Source organism: Salvelinus namaycush, chromosome 18 (assembly GCF_016432855.1).
Source record: "Salvelinus namaycush isolate Seneca chromosome 18, SaNama_1.0, whole genome shotgun sequence".
In the NCBI taxonomy this organism is placed as follows: Eukaryota; Metazoa; Chordata; class Actinopteri; order Salmoniformes; family Salmonidae; genus Salvelinus; species Salvelinus namaycush.
The window spans coordinates 23,959,220-23,978,326 of NC_052324.1; the positions used below are offsets into that span (position 1 = coordinate 23,959,220).

A 19,107-nucleotide genomic window follows, 5' to 3' on the forward strand; every position below is an offset into this window, starting at 1 on the left:
TTTTTCTGCCCGTTCCCAAAAGCATTATTTGGGGATTGGCTGTGTAGGCTATTTGAATAACCGCTCAAATGCCTTGCATCTACTGTAGCCTGCCTGCCTGATTGGGCAACCATTTTAATCCGTTTTTTTCTAGGCCGTTTAGTTTAGGTCCAGGCACATAACATGCTGACCAGACCGCTCCAGTCGCATGCGCCAGTGTTGCAAAATAAATGTAAACATACGTTATTCAATTATTGCACCCACACTGCTCTGCGTTGCCAAGGGCTAAAATAGAAGTCAGTTCTATTTGTGACGCTGATCACGGTGAAAGTCCTGCCTCTCCCATGTCCTCATTGGTTTATAGAAGCAGATACCCACATACCATCTCCTCATTGGTTATGTCAACGTGGGTGATTGAAAGATGAACTGAGTTGGGTCTTGTTGTAACTATGAAAGTTAGATGCCAATTGCCATATAAAGTTCAAAGAAGAAGAAGCCTGGAAGGAGGAGAGATGACTAGAAACGATTCGGTTGACCGTTTTATGTGTTGATTAATTGTCAGAGTAGAGGACCTTGTGCATTTCAGGTAAAATAACTCAACATTTATATCTCTGGACAAATTAGCTAGCAACAGCAAGCTAGCTAAATAGGACAAATTAGCTACCAACTGCAAGCTAGCTAGCTAAATTGCCATAAATGTTTAATGGTTTTCGACCTGTCCCCAAATTAATATGATTGGTTCAGAGTTTGTTTTGATATTTTAACCTGCGTGTCGTGATTGCGTTTGGTGTGGAGGGGCAAAATCAATTTGCGCACGATGCGCCGGTTTGGGTATGGTGTAAGGCCAGTAATATGATGTATTTCGTCAGGATGTTTCGGTTAACAGAAACATGCTAATGTAGGGATTTCTAGTGGCTCGCATATAAATTATGATAATACACGAGCATGGAGGAAGTTGTATCCATAGTTTCCGCGTTTGTCTTCCGTGTTTTAAAAGCGTTCGAAAATGAGGTGGATATCTTCTGGTGAAAGAATGACATTGTATGAATTGACTTATCAAAATAACATTTTAATGAAAATATGTAAATCATTGTCATTTTAATATGTCGTTAACAGTTTCATAAAAGTAATAAAGCACACTAGACAGTGCTATATCATGCATACAGTCACAGGTAAATGGCCACTGCCTCTTGTGTCTTATTGCTTAAAGTGGATCTGACAGTGTTTTAACTACTTTGCAGATATGAAACAAACAGACATAATCAGTCCAGATATCAAATTCCCAGTTTATACTTCAAAATCAACTTTATAAGAGGTTTAAAAAATAGGTTCTATTTCACTGAAAATTCCATGACAAACAGTAATGCATTGTTGGCACAATAGATAAATGCAGTTCAATGCACGATTAATATAATTCCCCAATGCATTTCTTGCTATCAGGTTGCAAATCACAGCTGGCCTGGTACATTGTTTGCTGCCACAACCCAAATGGGACCCACGAAATTACAGCACTCGCATCAGTGAATTCAACTTCAATTGCGCTGATTTCGTGGGTCCCGTTTAAGCGTGCAGCGGTGGGAAAGTGTATAGACACATGCCACAGTCCTAGCTAGGCTAGTAAAATGTTTTGAGTGCGCCAAACAGCAATGCTGCATTCAACCGCACCAGTGATCCATGCAGTGCAAAAAATAAATAAAACATGTTTGAGGTTTAAATGTTGCAACAACCTATAGCTATGTTTTTGTTATTTAGAGTTATTAAATACTTTTTGATTAGGGTCACAGCATATTATGCACATCTGCAAGTATAGCAGCAAAGGCTGGTCAAATATGATTTCTCTCTTTTGTTTTAATATGTTAAAATACTAAATACAGCATCCTAAGTATATACAGTTGAAGTCAGAAGTTTACATACTGTCACGATCGTCGTTAGGTGGAAGAGAGGAGGACCAAGGCGCAGCGTGATATAAATACATCTTCCTTTTTAATGAAGACGAAACACACACTTTTACAAACTAACAAAACAACAAACCGACGACCGTAGAGCTATACAAAACAAATAAGTGCAGACACTGGCAACTTACACTTACACATAGACATAGACAATCACCCACCACCTACCTAATGACTATGGCTGCCTAAATATGGCTCCAAATCAGAGACAACGATAAACAGTTGTCTCTAATTGAGAACCAATCTAGGCAACCATAGACTTACATAAACACCTACACTGAACACAACCCCATGAACTCTACAAACACCCCCTAGACAATACAAACACCCTAGACGAGACAAAAACACACACACATCCCCCATGTCACACCCTGACCTAACTAAAATAATAAAGAAAAACAAAGATAACTAAGGCCAGGGCGTGACACATAAATTTAAACTGTTTTTCACAATTCCTGACATTTAATCCTAGTAAAAATTCTCTGTATTAGGTCAGTTAGGATCACCACTTTATTTTAAGAATGTGAAATGTCAGAATAATAGTAGAGAGAATGATTTGTTTCAGCTTTTATTTCTTTCATCACATTCCTAGTGGGTCAGAAGTTTACATACACTCAATTAGTATTTGGTAGCATTGCCTTGGAAATGTTTAACTTGGGGCAAACATTTTGGGTAGCCTTCCACAAGCTTCCAACAATAAGTTGGGTGAATTTTGGCCCATTCCTCCTGACAGAGCTGGTGTAACCGAGTCAGGTTTGTAGGCCTCTTTGCTTGCACACACTTTCAGTTCTGCCCACAAATTTCTATGGGATTGAGGGCTTTGTGATGGCCACTCCAATACCTTGACTTTGATGTCCTTAAGTGATTTTACCACAACTTTGGGAGTATGCTTGGGGTCATTGTCCATTTGGAAGACCCATTTGCGACCAAGCTTTAACTTCCTGACTGATGTCTTGAGATGTTGCTTCAATATATCCACATACTTTTCCATCCTCATGATACCATCTATTTTGTGAAGTGCACCAGTCCCTCCTGCAGCAAAGCACCCCCACAACATGATGCTGCCACTCCCGTGCTTCACGGTTGGGATGGTGTTCTTTGGCTTGCAAGCCTCCCCCTTTTTCCTCCAAACATAATGATGGCCATTATGGCCAAACAGTTCTATATTTGTTTCATCAGACCAGAGGACATTTCTCCAAAGTACGATCTTTGTCCCCATATGCAGTTGCAAACCGTAGTCTGGCTTTTTTATGGTGGTTTTGGAGCAGTGACTTCTTCGTTGCTAAGTGGCCTTTCAGCTTATGTCGATATAGGACTTGTTTTACTGTGGATATAAATACTTTTGTACCTGTTTCCTCCAGCATCTTCACAAGGTCCTTTGCTGCTGTTCTGGGATTGATTTGCACTTTTCGCACCAAAGTACATTTATTTCTAGCAGACAGAACGCATCTCCTTCCTGAGCGGTATGACGGGTGCCTGGTCCCATGGTGTTTACACTTGCGTACTATTGTTTGTACAGAGGAACATGGTACCTTCAGGCATTTGGAAATTGCTCCCAAGGATGAACCATACTTGTGGAGGTCTACAATTTTTTTTCTGAGGTTCTTTTGATTTCTTTGATTTCTTTTGATTTTCCCATGATGTCAAGCAAAGAGGCACTGAGTTTGAAGGTAGGCCTTAAAATACATCCACAGGTACACCTTCAATTGACTCAAAGTATGTAAATTAGCCTATCAGAAGCTTCTAAAGCCATGAAATCATTTTCTGGAATTTTCCAAGCTGTTTAAAGGCACCGTCAACTTAGTGTATGTAAACTTCTGACTCACTGGAATTGTGATACAGGGAATTATAAGTTAAATAATCTGTCTGTGAACAATTGCTGAAAAAATTACTTGTGTCATGCACAAAGTAGATGTCCTAACCGAATTGCCAAAACTATAGTTTGTTAACAAGAAATTTGTGGAGTGGTTGAAAAACAAGTTTTAATGACTCCAACCTAAGTGTATGTATACTTCCGACTTCAACTGTAAGTGGACATTATAAAGAGACATATTTTTTCTAATAAAACAATGGCCAGTTTGGGTCGCAGTTGCTAGCTATTTATTTAACAAGATAAAAACACGGAGCCTAACGTTACCTAGCCATCGATTAAATGCAATTATCTTCATTGTCTTTGCTTATGCCTGCCCATACCATAACCCCACCGCCACCATGGGGCACTCTGGTCACAAAGTTGACATCACCAAACCGCTCACCCACACGACGCCATACACGTGGTCTGCGGTTGTGACGACCTACTGCCAAATTCTCTAAAATTACATTGGAAGTGGCTTATGGTAGAGAAATTAACATTCAATTCTCTGGCTACAGCTCTGGTTGACATTCTGGCAGTCAGCATCCCAATTGCACACTCCTTCAAAACTTGAGACATCTGTGGCATTGTGTTGTGTGACAAAACTGCACATTTTAGTGGCATTTTATTGTCCCCAGCACAAGGTGCACCTGTGTACTGATCATGCTGTTTAATCGGTTTCTTGATATGCCACACTTGTCAGGTGGGTGGATTATCTTGGCAAAGGAGAAATACTCACAACCATGGATGTCAACAAATCTGTGCACAAAATTTGATATAAGCTTTTTGTGAGTATGGAAAATGTTGGGTATCTTTTATTTCAGCTCATGAAACATAGGACCAACACTTTACATGTTGCGTTTATATTTTTGTTCAGTGTACATATTTGCAGAAATCTATTCAGGTGTATTCTGTGGCTTTGGAAAATGTGTTCTAATGATCTAAAGTCGAGCTGTTGCTACTGCCTGTTTACACACAGTCCAGTTCATGGCTTCTTTGCATATAGACCGACTGTATGTCTGATTGGCTATGGCACACCGGTCTCCGTAGACTCTGGTCCTGGTCAGGACAGATGTTTTATTTGCTGCAGTGTCTATTTATTGTCCAAATGCATGGCCGCTATAGAATTTTCACAAATTACTTACTATACGTCATTCCCAAACATTCTGAGAATTTGTGAAAATGACCATATCTGTCACACCCTGACCTTAGAGATCTTTATTTATTCTCTATGTTTGGTTGGGTCAGGGTGTGACTCGGGTGGGAAAATCTATGCTTTCTATTTCTTTGTTGTTTTGCCGAGTGTGGTTCCCAATCAGAGGCAGCTGTCTATCGTTGTCTCTGATTGGGGATCATATATAAGTTGTGATTTTCCGTTTGAGTTTTGTGGGGGTGTTATTTTCTGTTTAGTGTCTGTGCCTGACGGGACTGTTCGCTTTTGTTTTTGGATTTGTTATTTTTGTTTGAGTGTTTCTTGTAAATAAATATCATGAACACTTTCCACGCTGCGCTTTGGTCCACTCTTCCTTCCACCGACGACGAGCGTTACAATATCCAAGTGCTCGCATGGCAGAAAATGTAATAAAAAAAAAAAAAGTGTCATATTCTGTCTAGGGGTGTATGTGAACAGATTCTAATAAGATTTCATGTTGCTAAAATGCTGTCAGTTCCACTTTAAGTATATCATGAGCAGAATAGGCTCTAACAATGGGAATTCCAAATCACCCGTTGTATAAAAATACATAAAACATGATTTACCTGAGGCCCCTAGATTAATAATTATGGTAATCATAAATTCTATGATTACAGTGACGATATTGCTTCCATACAGTAGAGAACCAACCCAATAAACACAGTTGTGTAAACTAGAGTATTGTACAACGCTCACCCACCGTATGGAAAAACACAAATGACCCAATATTCAAGGCTTCCTCTCGTGCACCGCACTCATCAATAATAAGATATTTATCATTTTAATTAGATACTTTTTTTCAATAGAGAGGTTCACTGTTGGTTGTTTGGCCTGTACACTTGTACCAAAGAGCTATAGAGCCATATAGTTGATGGCTCTAACAATGTACAAGTCATATCCGGGACCTATCCATATTTCATCAAAGATCCTCATCTATAATGGAGGGGGTGCTCAGCTATGGTGAGGGGTGTTACCTGATGGGAGCTGTCTCATCGCCCTTGTCCAGCCACTCCTGAGGGGGGATGATGTACATGCACCACAGGCCCCAGTTGTAGCCGTGGGCCGCGTTGGCGTACTGCTGCACCTCGAATGTGTTGAACTTGATGTTGTCGATGGCCGGGAGGATGATCCGGGTGTGGTCCTCCTTCACCCTGGTCAGGATAGGCTCCGCCCTTAGTTAAAAGAAGAGACAGACATCAGGGATGAGCTACTGTACTGTGACACTGTCATAGAATAGTTTTCTCAAGCACAACCATCAAACAAACATCCATCAACATACCTTTAGGTAGGTAAAACAGTAAGGAAATAAATTGAAAACATATGCCCAGCAATAAAAAAGCAGTGTTGGCTCCCTTGAGATCTTTAGCTACTATTTCCCATGTACAGGGTTGCCAGTGATCCTCAATAAAAATCCGTTCTCCAAAAGCCTGCTGTTCAACAGTGGGTCGTGCTCTAGGGTGTTGTTTGGCACATTCTGTGTCAGAGTACATCAAGCAGTGAGAAGGACTGTGTTGGTGTCCCCAGGTCATTGAAGTGGCTGGCTACAGAGTTGACGTGTTTTGTGTCCTTTCTTTCCTACTCCGTTGGCCTAAGACATGCATGCTGATACCGTTAGGTAGATGGTAAGGGAATAATCCAGGGTCGCTGTCAATTATTTAGCCATACTGTCAGCCCTGGCTATATTTTGATCATCTGTCTAATGTCGGAAGGTCTGCTTCAGTACAGTTTTAGAGCAAATATCCATACCGAGAAGCATTATTCTCAATCTGACAGGAGGCTGCAATTACGACTCATAATTAAGGTAACTCTTAAAAATACCCACTCCCTTATCTCTCTCCATTCTCATCCTCTATCTCTCTCGCCACCTTTTCTTAAACTCTCTTTCCTCTTCTCTCTCGCTTCCTCCCCTTTCTCTCCATTTCTTTAAAACCAAGCCCATTTATCTTCCAAAAGCAGAATTATTCTTCATCACATCAAGGTAGGAGAAAGAGTGCAGGGGAATGGATCCAAATGGAGCTATAAGTGGGTTTGCCAGTAAAAATGACTGACAGAGGCACTACTTAGTAAAAGCAATCATTTAATAACAGTGGAGTGATTGTAAAAAGCTTCCCATCTCATTGAGAAAGATTGGCATATGAGAGACCTGGGCCTCTACTTACTTTAAGGCATAATGGCAATGATAAAAGTCTGTGTGGGAGAGGGTTTGAGTTCACCATCTGCTGTTGGAAAGTTGGTTTGTATCCAGGTAAAGAAAGGTGTTGATGAACCAAATTGTCTGACAAACATTATTTACCATATGTGTTTTGAAGTCAAACTGGAATGATGAAAAGAGTCAAACTTGAATGACGAAAACATAATAATTGAAGGGTGATAAAGAATATTGCAATGCTACTTAATATTGTCAATGAACACTTTGAAATTAATTGAAAATGACTGCATAAAGATTCATTAACTCTAGGATTTGTGTATAGCCCCCCCTACTCTCCCAGTTATTTCTGAGCTATCTATTGACATTGATATGTCATTTCTCAGCCACTACTAAATATAGATTTCATTCTGCTTCGAATGAGTAGGCTGTGTTTTAATTCCATAAACAACCTTCTGTAAGCTTCGCATTGCCATGTGCCTAACATGGATAGGCAAGGATGAATACAATCTCACATGCTGAGATGTTGCTGATGGTAGATTCTGTATGCATTCTCTAACCTTGAGGACCCAGAACCCCCTTCTCCAGTACACTCCATCAGCCATTCATCTTCCCTTGTCCTTCAGAGTCTAGGGTACAGTAGCACCCCAGAGGTAGCTAGCAGCATGCTCAACACTAGCTACCTCAATAGGTACCTCAGGGATCCAAGTGTTGATGAGGGAGAAGACAAGGCGTAGAAACAATGAGGGATCAGGTTTGACTGATGATGCTTGTCATTTTCCCCCTCTGCTCTTCCTATCTTTTCATATGCACCATCACCGGGAGGGTTATTCACCGACATCTGTCCAGATTCAATCTGGTTTCATATTCAAATAGTGTTTTTTCCCTCAGCGATGACTCATGTAATATTGTGAATACATTGTGGCAATAGGTCTTGCCATTAGTTGTTATTCTAGAGCTTCTCTCATTTTATTCCTACCTTGCCTGGTTTCAAGCCTTTTTCAAGAAATGTACAGACGTTTTGGAAAAACTGATTATTGTATCTGTTGTTTATTTCCATGATTTGATTTATTGAATGTCTACATGCTACAAAATAAACAGCCTTGCGTGTGTTTTTAACACACGCAAAACCAATTAAAAGATTGTCTAATATTACGATCAACACTGATTTTCCCAACCTAAGCAAAGTCACACATACCTGGGGTCGTGGAGCGTCATATGGCGGGATAAAAATCTGCTCAATCTCTATCTGTGTGTACTTGAGTCTACATGCCACCTTCTGAGGATGGCTCCTCTCCCTATCTGTCCTACTTTGTCCTCTGTACAGAGCCCAGAACGCAGGCCATGTAAGATTACAACTGCATTTTTCCAGATTAATGGAATTCCTGTTTGAAAAGTTTCTCAAGCACGGATTTATCAGATAATGGGATCTAGCTTCATTCACAACCATACACCCACAGAACTGCAGGCACCAAGTGCCTAAAATAGGATCAGTTTAATTTGTTTGCAGGCCAAATGCAGCAGAACATGTAAATTGCCTGTGCAGAAAGTAGAGGCAATTTCATTGTGACATACTGTAGCTTCCATTTACGAGAACATTAACGCTGTGTGTGTGTGCATTCACATTTCTGTGTGTGTTTGTTTGTGTGAGAGAGAGAGAGAGAGAAAGAGAGTGTGTGTGCGGGCATCTCAGACTTCATCGCTTCCGGTCATGTTCTAGCACAGTGATGGGCAACTTTGATGGGGCCACAAAAAAGCTGAACTCATCATGAGGAGCCGGTGTGGCTCGTGGGTCTGCGTATCTACATCTGATGATCAATGGCCCCCACCCCGGTCAGTAATTCGACCATGCTTACTGCAAGTTTAGATAGCTGGCCACTAGACTAATTTACCAATCTAAACATGTGCTAATTGAGTGACTGCCGATGCACAATCAAATTTAGAAATTGCACCTTGTGTATTCTATTATTCGAACTCTCAACAGTAAGTTGAGATCCCGACTGAGTTCCTAAAAAATGTAGGGTGAAATTGGTCCGCAGGCCTAGAAAAGGGGGGCCGCGGGCCGCCAGTTGTCCATCCCTGTTCTAGCACATTAAGACTGTACACTGTGCACAGATCTTAAACTATCCAGTCTTCAGAGTTGTTTCTTTGGATAAATAATGCTTGAATCTGTAGCAAAAAGATCAATATTATATACTAATCCTGTAAAAATGACTGCTCCAGATGAAAGGTAGGGAAGGTAATTCACACTGAATTTAAAGTTACAGTGAAATAGATTTTGCCAATATCCTGATAGATTCTTGATATTACTTTGTACGTTTTCAGTTTACCTGGTAGGTATACAGTATAGGCTTGGGGGTTAAGGCTGATTTGATAGCGCTGTTGCATTAGCAGCATAAATCTCTGTCTATTCTGTATTTTTGGATGCCTGCCTGGTGTGTGGTCTGAAGCACTCACTGTGTAAGCGTTTATACCATCCTTCTCTTTTCAAGATGGATAAACACTGAACCAAGACCAGTCAGTCAGAGCGAGGTGGAAAGAAAAGTCATGTTTCACTTTAGCTCAGAATTCAAAATAATACTTGTAGTAATAGACCTGGACAGAGCAGCAACACTGAGTTCTGTCACGGCTGTTGAAGGAACTGGACCAAGGTGCAGCGTTGTGAGCGTACATGCTTTTAATAGTCTATGTCACCAACAAAACAATAAACAATACCAAAACAAACCGTGAAGCTTAAGGCTATGTGCCATCAAACAAAGTTAACTTCCCACAAAGACAGGTGGAAAAAAAGGATACCTAAGTATGGTTCTCAATCAGAGACAACGATAGACAGCTGCCTCAGAACCACACCCGGCCAAACACAAAGAAATAGAAAACATAGAGATAAAGAAACTAGAATGCCCACCCTAGACACACCTTGGCCTAACCAAAATAGAGAATAAAATACTCTCTATGGCCAGGGCGTGACAGTACTGTCCGCAAAACCTGACTCTAACGGGGAGGGTCCGGGTGGGCTTACTTTACGGCGGCGGCTCTGGTGCGGGACGTAGACCCCACTCCGCCTCTGGCTCCCCCCACTTTGGTGGCGCCTCTGGTGCGGGGACCCTCACCGCCGACCCCGGACTGGGGACGCTCGTAGCGGGCCACGGACTAGGCACCCTCGTTGCGGGCCCCGGACTGGGAATCCTCGCTGCGGGCCCCGGACTGGAAATCCTCGCTGCGGGCCCCGGACTGGAAACCCTCGTTGCGGGCACCAGACTGGGCACCCTCGCTGGGGATTCCGGACTGGAGAACGTCGCTGGAGGCTCCGAAATGGAGGCCGTCGCTGGAGGCTCCGGACTGGAGGACGTCGATGGAGGCTCCGGACTGGAGGCCTTCGTTGGAGGCTTCGTGCCATGACTCCTCACTGGAGGCTTCGTGCCATGGATCATCACTGGAGGCTTCGTGCCATGGATCATCACTGGAGGCTTCGTGCCATGGATCATCACTGGAGGCTTCTTGCCATGGATCATCACTGGAGGCTTCTTGCCATGGATCATCACTGGAGACTTCGTGCCATGGATCATCACTGGAGGGAGGAGACGTATGGGCAGTCTGGTACGTTGAGCTGCCACAGGGCTCACCAGGCTGGAGAAACATACAGGAGGCCCTGTCCTTCTGGGAACAGGAACAGGATACACTGGGCCGTGGAGGCGCACTGGAGGTCTTGAGCGTAGAGCCTGCACAACCCGTCCCGGCTGGATGGTTATTTTCGCCCTGCAGATGCGGGGCGCAGGCACAGGACGCACAGGGCTGTGCAGACGCACCGGAGACACAGTGCGCAGAGCTGGCGCAGGATATCCCGGGCCGTAGAGACGTACTGGCGGCCAGATGCGCTGAGCCGGCATCCTCCGACCTGGCTGGATGCCCACTCTAGCCTGGCCGATTCAGGGAGCTGGAGGTAACGCACCGGGCCGTGCACGCGCACTGGAAACACCGTGCGCTCCACCGCATAACACGGTGCCTGACCAGTACGACGCTCGCCACGGTAAGCACGGGGAGTTGGCTCAGGCCTCCAACCTGACTCAGCCACACTCCCTGTGTGCCCCCCCAAAACAATTTGGGGGAGCTGCCTCTCGGGCTTCCTTGCTAGCCGTGTCCCTTCGTAACGCTGCCGCTCTGCTCTTGCTGCCTCTAGTTCCTCCCGTGGACGGCGATACTCCCCAGCCTGCCTCCAGGGTCCCTTAACGTCCAGGATCTCCTCCCAAGTCCAGGAATCCTGGACACGCTGCTCCTCCTTACCACGCTGCTTGGTCCGCTGTTGGTGGTGGGAAGTTCTGTCACGGCTGTTGAAGGAACTGGACCAAGGTGCAGCGTTGTGAGCGTACATGCTTTTAATAGTCGATGTCGCCAACAAAACATTAAACAATACCAAAACAAACCGTGAAGCTCAAAGGCTATGTGCCCTAAACAAAGTCAACTTCCCACAAAGACAGGTGGAAAAAAGGGCTACCTAAGTATGGTTCTCAATCAGAGACAACGATGGACAGCTACCTCTGATTGAGAATCACACCTGGCCAAACACAAAGAACAAGTTCATTATATCCATTAAAAGCAGGAGCACCGGAACTGGCAGTGTGAATCCAGGCCCAGCCAATCAAGGTGGCTATTATTGTTTTTATATACACTGCTCAAAAAAATAAAGGGAACACTTAAACAACACAATGTAACTCCAAGTCAATCACACTTCTGTGAAATCAAACTGTCCACTTAGGAAGCAACACTGATTGACAATAAATGTCACATGCTGTTGTGCAAATGGAATAGACAACAGGTGGAAATTAGAGGCAATTAGCAAGACACCCCCAATAAAGGAGTGGTTCTGCAGGTGGTGACCACAGACCACTTCTCAGTTCCTATGCTTCCTGGCTGATGTTTTGGTCACTTTTGAATGCTGGCGGTGCTTTCACTCTAGTGGTAGCATGAGACGGAGTCTACAACCCACACAACTGGCTCAGGTAGTGCAGCTCATCCAGGATGGCACATCAATGCGAGCTGTGGCAAGAAGGTTTGCTGTGTCTGTCAGCGTAGTGTCCAGAGCATGGAGGCGCTACCAGGAGACAGGCCAGTATATCAGGAGACGTGGAGGAGGCCGTAGGAGGGCAACAACCCAGCAGCAGGACCGCTACCTCCGCCTTTGTGCAAGGAGGAGCAGGAGGAGCACTGCCAGAGCCCTGCAAAATGACCTCCATCAGGCCACAAATGTGCATGTGTCTGCTCAAACGGTCAGAAACAGACTCCATGAGGGTGGTATGAGGGCCCGACGTCCACAGGTGGGGGTTGTGCTTACAGCCCAATACAGTGCAGGACGTTTGGCATTTGCCAGAGAACACCAAGATTGGCAAATTCGCCACTGGCGCGCTGTGCTCTTCACAGATGAAAGCAGGTTCACACTGAGCACATGTGGCAGACGTGACAGAGTCTGGAGACGCCGTGAAGAACGTTCTGCTGCCTGCAACATCCTCCAGCATGACCGGTTTGGCGGTGGGTCAGTCATGGTGTGGGGTGGCATTTCTTTGTGGGGCCACACAGCCCTCCATGTGCTCGCCAGAGGTAGCCTGACTGCCATTAGGTACCGATATGAGATCCTCAGACCCCCTGTGAGACCATATGCTGGTGCGGTTGGCCCTGGGTTCCTCCTAATGCAAGACAATGCTAGACCTCATGTGGCTGGAGTGTGTCAGCAGTTCCTGCAAGAGGAAGGCATTGATGCTATGGACTGGCCCGCCCGTTCCCCAGACCTGAATCCAATTGAGCACATCTGGGACATCATGTCTCGCTCCATCCACCAACGCCACGTTGCACCACAGACTGTCCAGGAGTTGGAGGATGCTTTAGTCCAGGTCTGGGAGGAGATCCCTCAGGAGACCATCCGCCACCTCATCAGGAGCATGCCCAGGCGTTGTAGGGAGGTCATACAGGCATGTGGAGGCCACACACACTACTGAGCCTCATTTTGACTTGTTTTAAGGACATTACATCAAAGTTGGATCAGCCTGTAGTGTGGTTTTCCACTTTAATTTTGAGTGTGACTCCAAATCCAGACCTCCATGGGTTGATAAATTTGATTTCCATTGATAATTTTTGGGTGATTTTGTTGTCAGCACATTCAACTATGTAAAGAAAAAAGTATTTAATAAGAATATTTCATTCATTCAGATCTAGGATGTGTTATTTTAGTGTTCCCTTTATTTTTTTGAGCAGTGTATTTTCGTTGTAGCCTATTCGCCAATAATGCAATAGGTCCACTTGATTCAGCTGCCCTGAATGCCCTGCATTCCCATTTTAAACCATTTTATTAGTGCGAAGATACCACCTCTGCCTACCCGGTGGGCCCAGAGAGCTCATTCAACACTTGTAGAAATCACACTCTCTCCCTCCATCCGACTGACCATCAGTCCAGTGAGATAAAGGTCATTTCAATGTATGCTACAACAACTGACCTATTACCAGTGTCATCATATAGCCTAGCTTGACACTCCAGTTTTGAAATATAAGGGTTATTTATATTAAGGGGAAGGCCTACATGGAGAAAAACAGACCTCTCTTATATGAAATTAGGCAAATTAATGAAACAATATCTATTTCCAGTCAATAGCCTGTAATTTTTAGGAATGTAATCTAATTGGAAATAGAATTTAGCTCTGTGCTTCTCCACCCATGCACTATAGTTAGGCCCTATAGACTATTAATCATTTCATTGATATCACACAATACATTGTAGGAGCACTTGATCTCCTGCACCCAGCAGAGAATTGCATTGTGACTCAGAAAGTGATCTCGACTAAGAAAATGTTGGTGACCACTGTTCTAGTCTATATAGGTTATGGAATATTATTATGTGTATTAGAATACTGTTATAATTGACCTTTCCTTTGATGGTGTTTAATATACAGGGCCTGGATTCACACTGCCAGTTCCGGTGCTCCTGCTTTTAATGGATAAAATGAACTTGTCACGTCCTGGCCATAGAGAGGCTTTTATTCTCTATTTTGGTTAGGCCAGGGTGTGACTAGGGTGGGCATTCTAGTTTCTACTTTGATTGGACTGCTCCCGAGCGGCGCAGCGCTCTAAAGCACTACATCTCAGTGCTTGAGGCATCACTACAGACACCCTGGTTCGAATCCAGTCTGTATCACAACCGGCCGTGATTGGGAGTCCCATAGGGCGGCGCACAATTGGCCCAGCGTTGTCCGAGTTTGGCCAGTATAGGCTGTTATTGTAAATAAGAATTTGTTCTTAACTGACTTGCCTAGTTAAATAAAAACTAAATGGTTACATTTGTGGCCGCCTACCCTACTATCTCCTGGTCTCTGAGACAGTGATCTGAGAGATTGCCAAGCCTATTAGGATTATTACTGTTATATCATGGCATTATATTCTAGTCTCATAGTCTATTAATTAAGCTATAGGACTCTAGTTTATTATGTGTAGGTCTATGTGAGTCATGGATTTACATAGGCCTACAAGACTATTTGATCTGTAATGTAAAATCACATGTTAGATTGTTTGTTGTGTGCGATTGATTACAGTAGGGTATAGGGTAGGTAATGCTTTTATGATAATTTAATGATGATTTGAGTGCCTACATTTTGTCCCACAAACATTTTTGCTGGCTGTGCCACTGATTTAAAAGTGATTAATTTCCAAGCTTTGAGAAATATGTCAGATTACTTTTTAATTGTTTCGCACATTTAACTACATGGGATAAGGTCTGTGTGTTGCCATCTATCCCATTTCCTTTGTTTGGAAAACAAGTGGTAAGTTCACAAATTTGTCTAAGATAAGCATCTAATTGAATTCTGTTTAAATATATAAAACGTTTCTGAACTACGAATGCAACGAATGCAAAGCACACAATCCAAACCAGTTGAGAGGTCCTTGGAAGAGGTTGGAACAGTCATATTGCTCTTTTCTCTTTTATTGGTCCTATTTTCCATTCCCTGACCTCAATCTGAATCCTGGGAAACGGTGGGATCACAAGGTGTAGCAGCATCACAGCACCATCAAAGCGTGGAGTTGTGAGCCGTGCATTTCATTACAGCCATGCAGCCAACATCCAACACCCACAACCTCTAATCTCCCCCACACACTCAGCAGGCACACATACACACATAGCGCTCGCGTGAACTATTCATTAATAACCTGAGATTGCAATGCTGCAGAATAAAAAAATAAACAATATCAATTTATATGAGGCTCTCCCTGTGAGTTCAGAGTTCAAGAGGCGTGGATGCTTATTACAACCCTGCTGTATTTCCACCACATTAATTGTATTTACTGAACAGAAAAATGGAGCTTAGTGGGATTAGAATGTTCGCCTCGGAATGAATGACCCTGTTTCTCAGCCTTGGATGTATAGTTGTACTGGAATTGCTTCAGAGGGAGGAAATGGATTGTTCACATATTTAGATGACACAAAATAATGCAATGATATCCTGTAAAACTGAATGTAAATATGTTCCATCCATTCCATTTGTGAAAACTATTCACATGAGAACTATCCACACTTAAATAAAACAAGTATGATGCAATTATATCTAACTATCCTATAAATCCAAACATGTGTATAATCAATTGCATACTAGACTCAATCATGGACACTCTTACTGACAGTTGTGGCTGCTTTGCGTGATGTATTGTTGTCTCTACCTTTGTGCTGTTGTCTGTGCCCAATAATGTTTGTACCATGTTTTGTGCTGCTACCATGTTGTGTTGATACCATGTTGTTGTCATGTGTTGCTGCCTTGCTATGTTGTCTTAGGTCTCTCTTTTTGTAGTGTTGTGTTGTCTCTCTTGTCGTGATGTGTGTTTTGTCCTATATATATGTATATATATATATATATATATATATATTTTTTTTTTATTCCAGGCCCCCGTCCCCGCAGTAGGCCTTTTCCCTTTTGGTAGGCCGTCGTTGTAAATAAGAATTTGTTCTTAACTGACTTGCCTAGTTAAATAAAATAAAAAAAATACAAAGGGTAAACAATATCAACTAGACAGCTTCTTGGCTTCAGAATTCCAGCAGGTTCACTTGGATCAGCAAACTGGATGCCTGGGTATGCACTGGTAGTTTTTACAAGGTCATTCACTGTGTCTCATGACAAAAAGGCAGGGGAACAATCCATCTCACTTATTACTGTAGTATGTGCCATATTGCATAGTCATATGATGATGAATACAGGGGCTTGTGACTATAATGAATGGACACATCTAAGGCTGCGCGCTAGCAGAACAATACACCACATACATTCAACAAATTTGTAATGTTTTTTCCCCCCTATTCCCACTGAAATATAATCTATTATACTCAGCTCTGTGCACACATACTGTATAAGCACACTCACAGTTGAAGTGGGGAAAAATGGACTGTATGCAACACAAAACCTGTTTCCTACAAGAATGTAGTGGCTGATGCTTTTCATCTCATATATAGTATCTCTATGTTTTTTAACATACCACAGCTTCTTCGATAGAATCAGTGGGATCCAAGTGCACAGCTGTACTTTTCAGAAATATAGACTCATGCAAAGCAAATGCACGGCTGCTGTATCGAACAGAAACCACGCTTTAAATGTAGAGTGTGAGTGTATGCGTGCGTGCGGCGTGAGTCATGAAGGCAGCAAGTGAGCTAACTCAAAGGATCATTTTGATAGATCCCTGCATGTAAAACAGGGGAGCGAACATCAGAAACAATGAGGGTGGACCCGTGGAGGTGAAAGGATGGTAAGGGGGCGGAAAAGCACATCCATTTTTTAACAGGAGCAGATGGGGAAACAGAACAGGGAACCACCAGGGTATCAATTATCATCACCCACTCCAACTCCTGATGAAACCAACCAACTCCCCGATGTAGCTGGCTGACTGGCAGAGACACCCTGTGGGTTTGGAATGTCCATTAAGTTCTCACTAAAAGTACTCCTGGGCGAGAATCAAGGTACATGAGATCCTCCTCTGCCCAGAGGTCAAAAAGATGACAGTGATGAATGATTAGCGGATCACAGTAGATGGACTGTCTGTGGCAATATGTGATTTGGTTTGATTTTGTATGATACTATCTGTGCTCATATTTGTGTATGTCTTTTTCAGTTGTATGCTGTTTATTATAGTCAAATCTGTGTTGGAATCACACAGTTGTTTATTCATAAGTAGTGAGGAGGAGACCAGGACTTTTTCCTGACCACGTGACCTGACTTGGTAAATCTAGTCAGACCACGTGACCTGACTTGGTAAATCTAGTCAGACCACGTGACCTGACCTGGTAAATCTAGGCCCTAGATTTTCATGTTACAGTCAAACTCTATGCTTTATTCATAACACGATAGAATTCAATACTCTTGAACAAGATATTTAACCACAATTTTATTGAAGCGATAAGTAAATATATTCTGCAAATATTTGTTGTCTTCTCTTCCCTTTCTGGCTGATGTTTCAGTTATGAAGCAGCGGTGGTATCTTGTTAGGTGAAGTGCTTGGGCTACAGCCAGGGAGGCAGACAAACAACTTATTACCCAAACCTTTGGTTCCAGCCCTCCCCCAGCTTCCCCCCAGCTTCCCCAGGAACACACCACACACTCTACGTCTTGAAAAGGATGACAGGCTCAAATTAGGTGCCAATTACAAGGCGCTTGAGTGACTTGTTTGGTGGTAAGCATAGGTGCCAGCCAGACATTGGGTTGAGACCCCCTTAAGTAATTTCCATCATGCTTATAACACTAAAGCCTAAGGCCGGAGGAGGGTGAAAAAATGTGGCAAAAACAACATTGAATCTGTTATCTCTTATTTCATTGTCCCACCACTGTAAAAACAAGGCTTAGGCTTATTTCAGCGACTTACCATACAGTACGGTACAGGTAACATAATTGAAACTCAAACAGTGTCTTTTCTATTGGCCATTAGTCACAGTTCAGAAGTGATGAGTTTGAACCTCAGGAAAAGCTTATTAACTGTTCTAACTAATTCAAAATGGAGGTCATGTTCCCTGAATGTGCTGCCTCAGTAACAATTCCTCATAGCGTAAGCACAGTTTAGCTGACGCTTAATCAAAATGCTTGAGGGGCGACCCGCATATTTAATATACGATTATGTAGGGCTACAACCATTGCACTCTAACATGAACCCCAAGAGTAAAAAGGACAATGAGGAGATACTGTATGAAGATGAAGCACAGTTCTTACCAGGCAGTGTTGAACTCTACATGGGCATCAAAGAAACCTACGACCGGGGCGGTTGCAGCATTCCAACCGTGTATCCTGGCTCGGATCAGGCCTTCCCTCTTACTGTTGCGGACGATCTTCACCAGACCTGGGTAACGCTTGTTCACATACTGGTCCAGATTGAACTTCAGCTCCACTGGAAAAACAAGAGAAAGAGAATCAGTTATTTTGGATAACAGAAACACTGACAAGTATTGACTTCACTGCAAATGGGCCTGTAAGTAAGAACTTCATGGTAAGGTCTGCACCTGTTGTATTCTGCGTATGTGACAAATAAAATTTTATTTTAACATTTTATTTGAAATTAATAGCTTGCAGAAAGTGTTGAATCTGGTATACAACAATACACTTGTTATTCTGAAAAGAATGGGGTTATGAATTGCCCCAAGAACAACAGAGCTCAGCATCATGAGTTACATAGAGTAAGTAAAACTAGAGCGACCCAGCACAACACAGATTACCTTATTCTTTCTGTACTGTAAAAACTTTATCTCCCTCTTACTCTACTCCAAGGGATGAGCCTAGCTTTCTTTCCGTGTCACTGTCATCCCTGGAAATAAAGGCTGTGAGGTAAACAAGCAATTCCACAAATGGCAGACTAACTGACTGACTGAGCCCAATGTAATGTTTGTGGAGGATTGACAAGTGTTTGAGGTTCTCCCATCAGGTTGCTAAGTACTCGACTTTCTATGGGAGGGAGAGAAAGAATAATAAGGGCAATTGGCGTGCAC

The 19,107-nt window shown here is 43.1% G+C and overlaps 1 protein-coding gene across 1 annotated transcript in view; it reads right to left on the reverse strand.

Annotated features, from left to right (window-relative positions):
- Positions 1-19,107, reverse strand: part of galnt9 (polypeptide N-acetylgalactosaminyltransferase 9) — a 122,988-nt gene that overhangs the window by 59,722 nt on the left and 44,159 nt on the right. Inside the window, exons 4-5 of the mRNA XM_039012819.1 lie at positions 18,338-18,512; positions 5,950-6,147 (exon numbers count right to left, since the gene is read on the reverse strand). Of these exons, the coding sequence (XP_038868747.1) occupies positions 5,950-6,147; positions 18,338-18,512 (373 nt within the window). The remainder of the gene's footprint in view (positions 1-5,949; positions 6,148-18,337; positions 18,513-19,107) is intronic.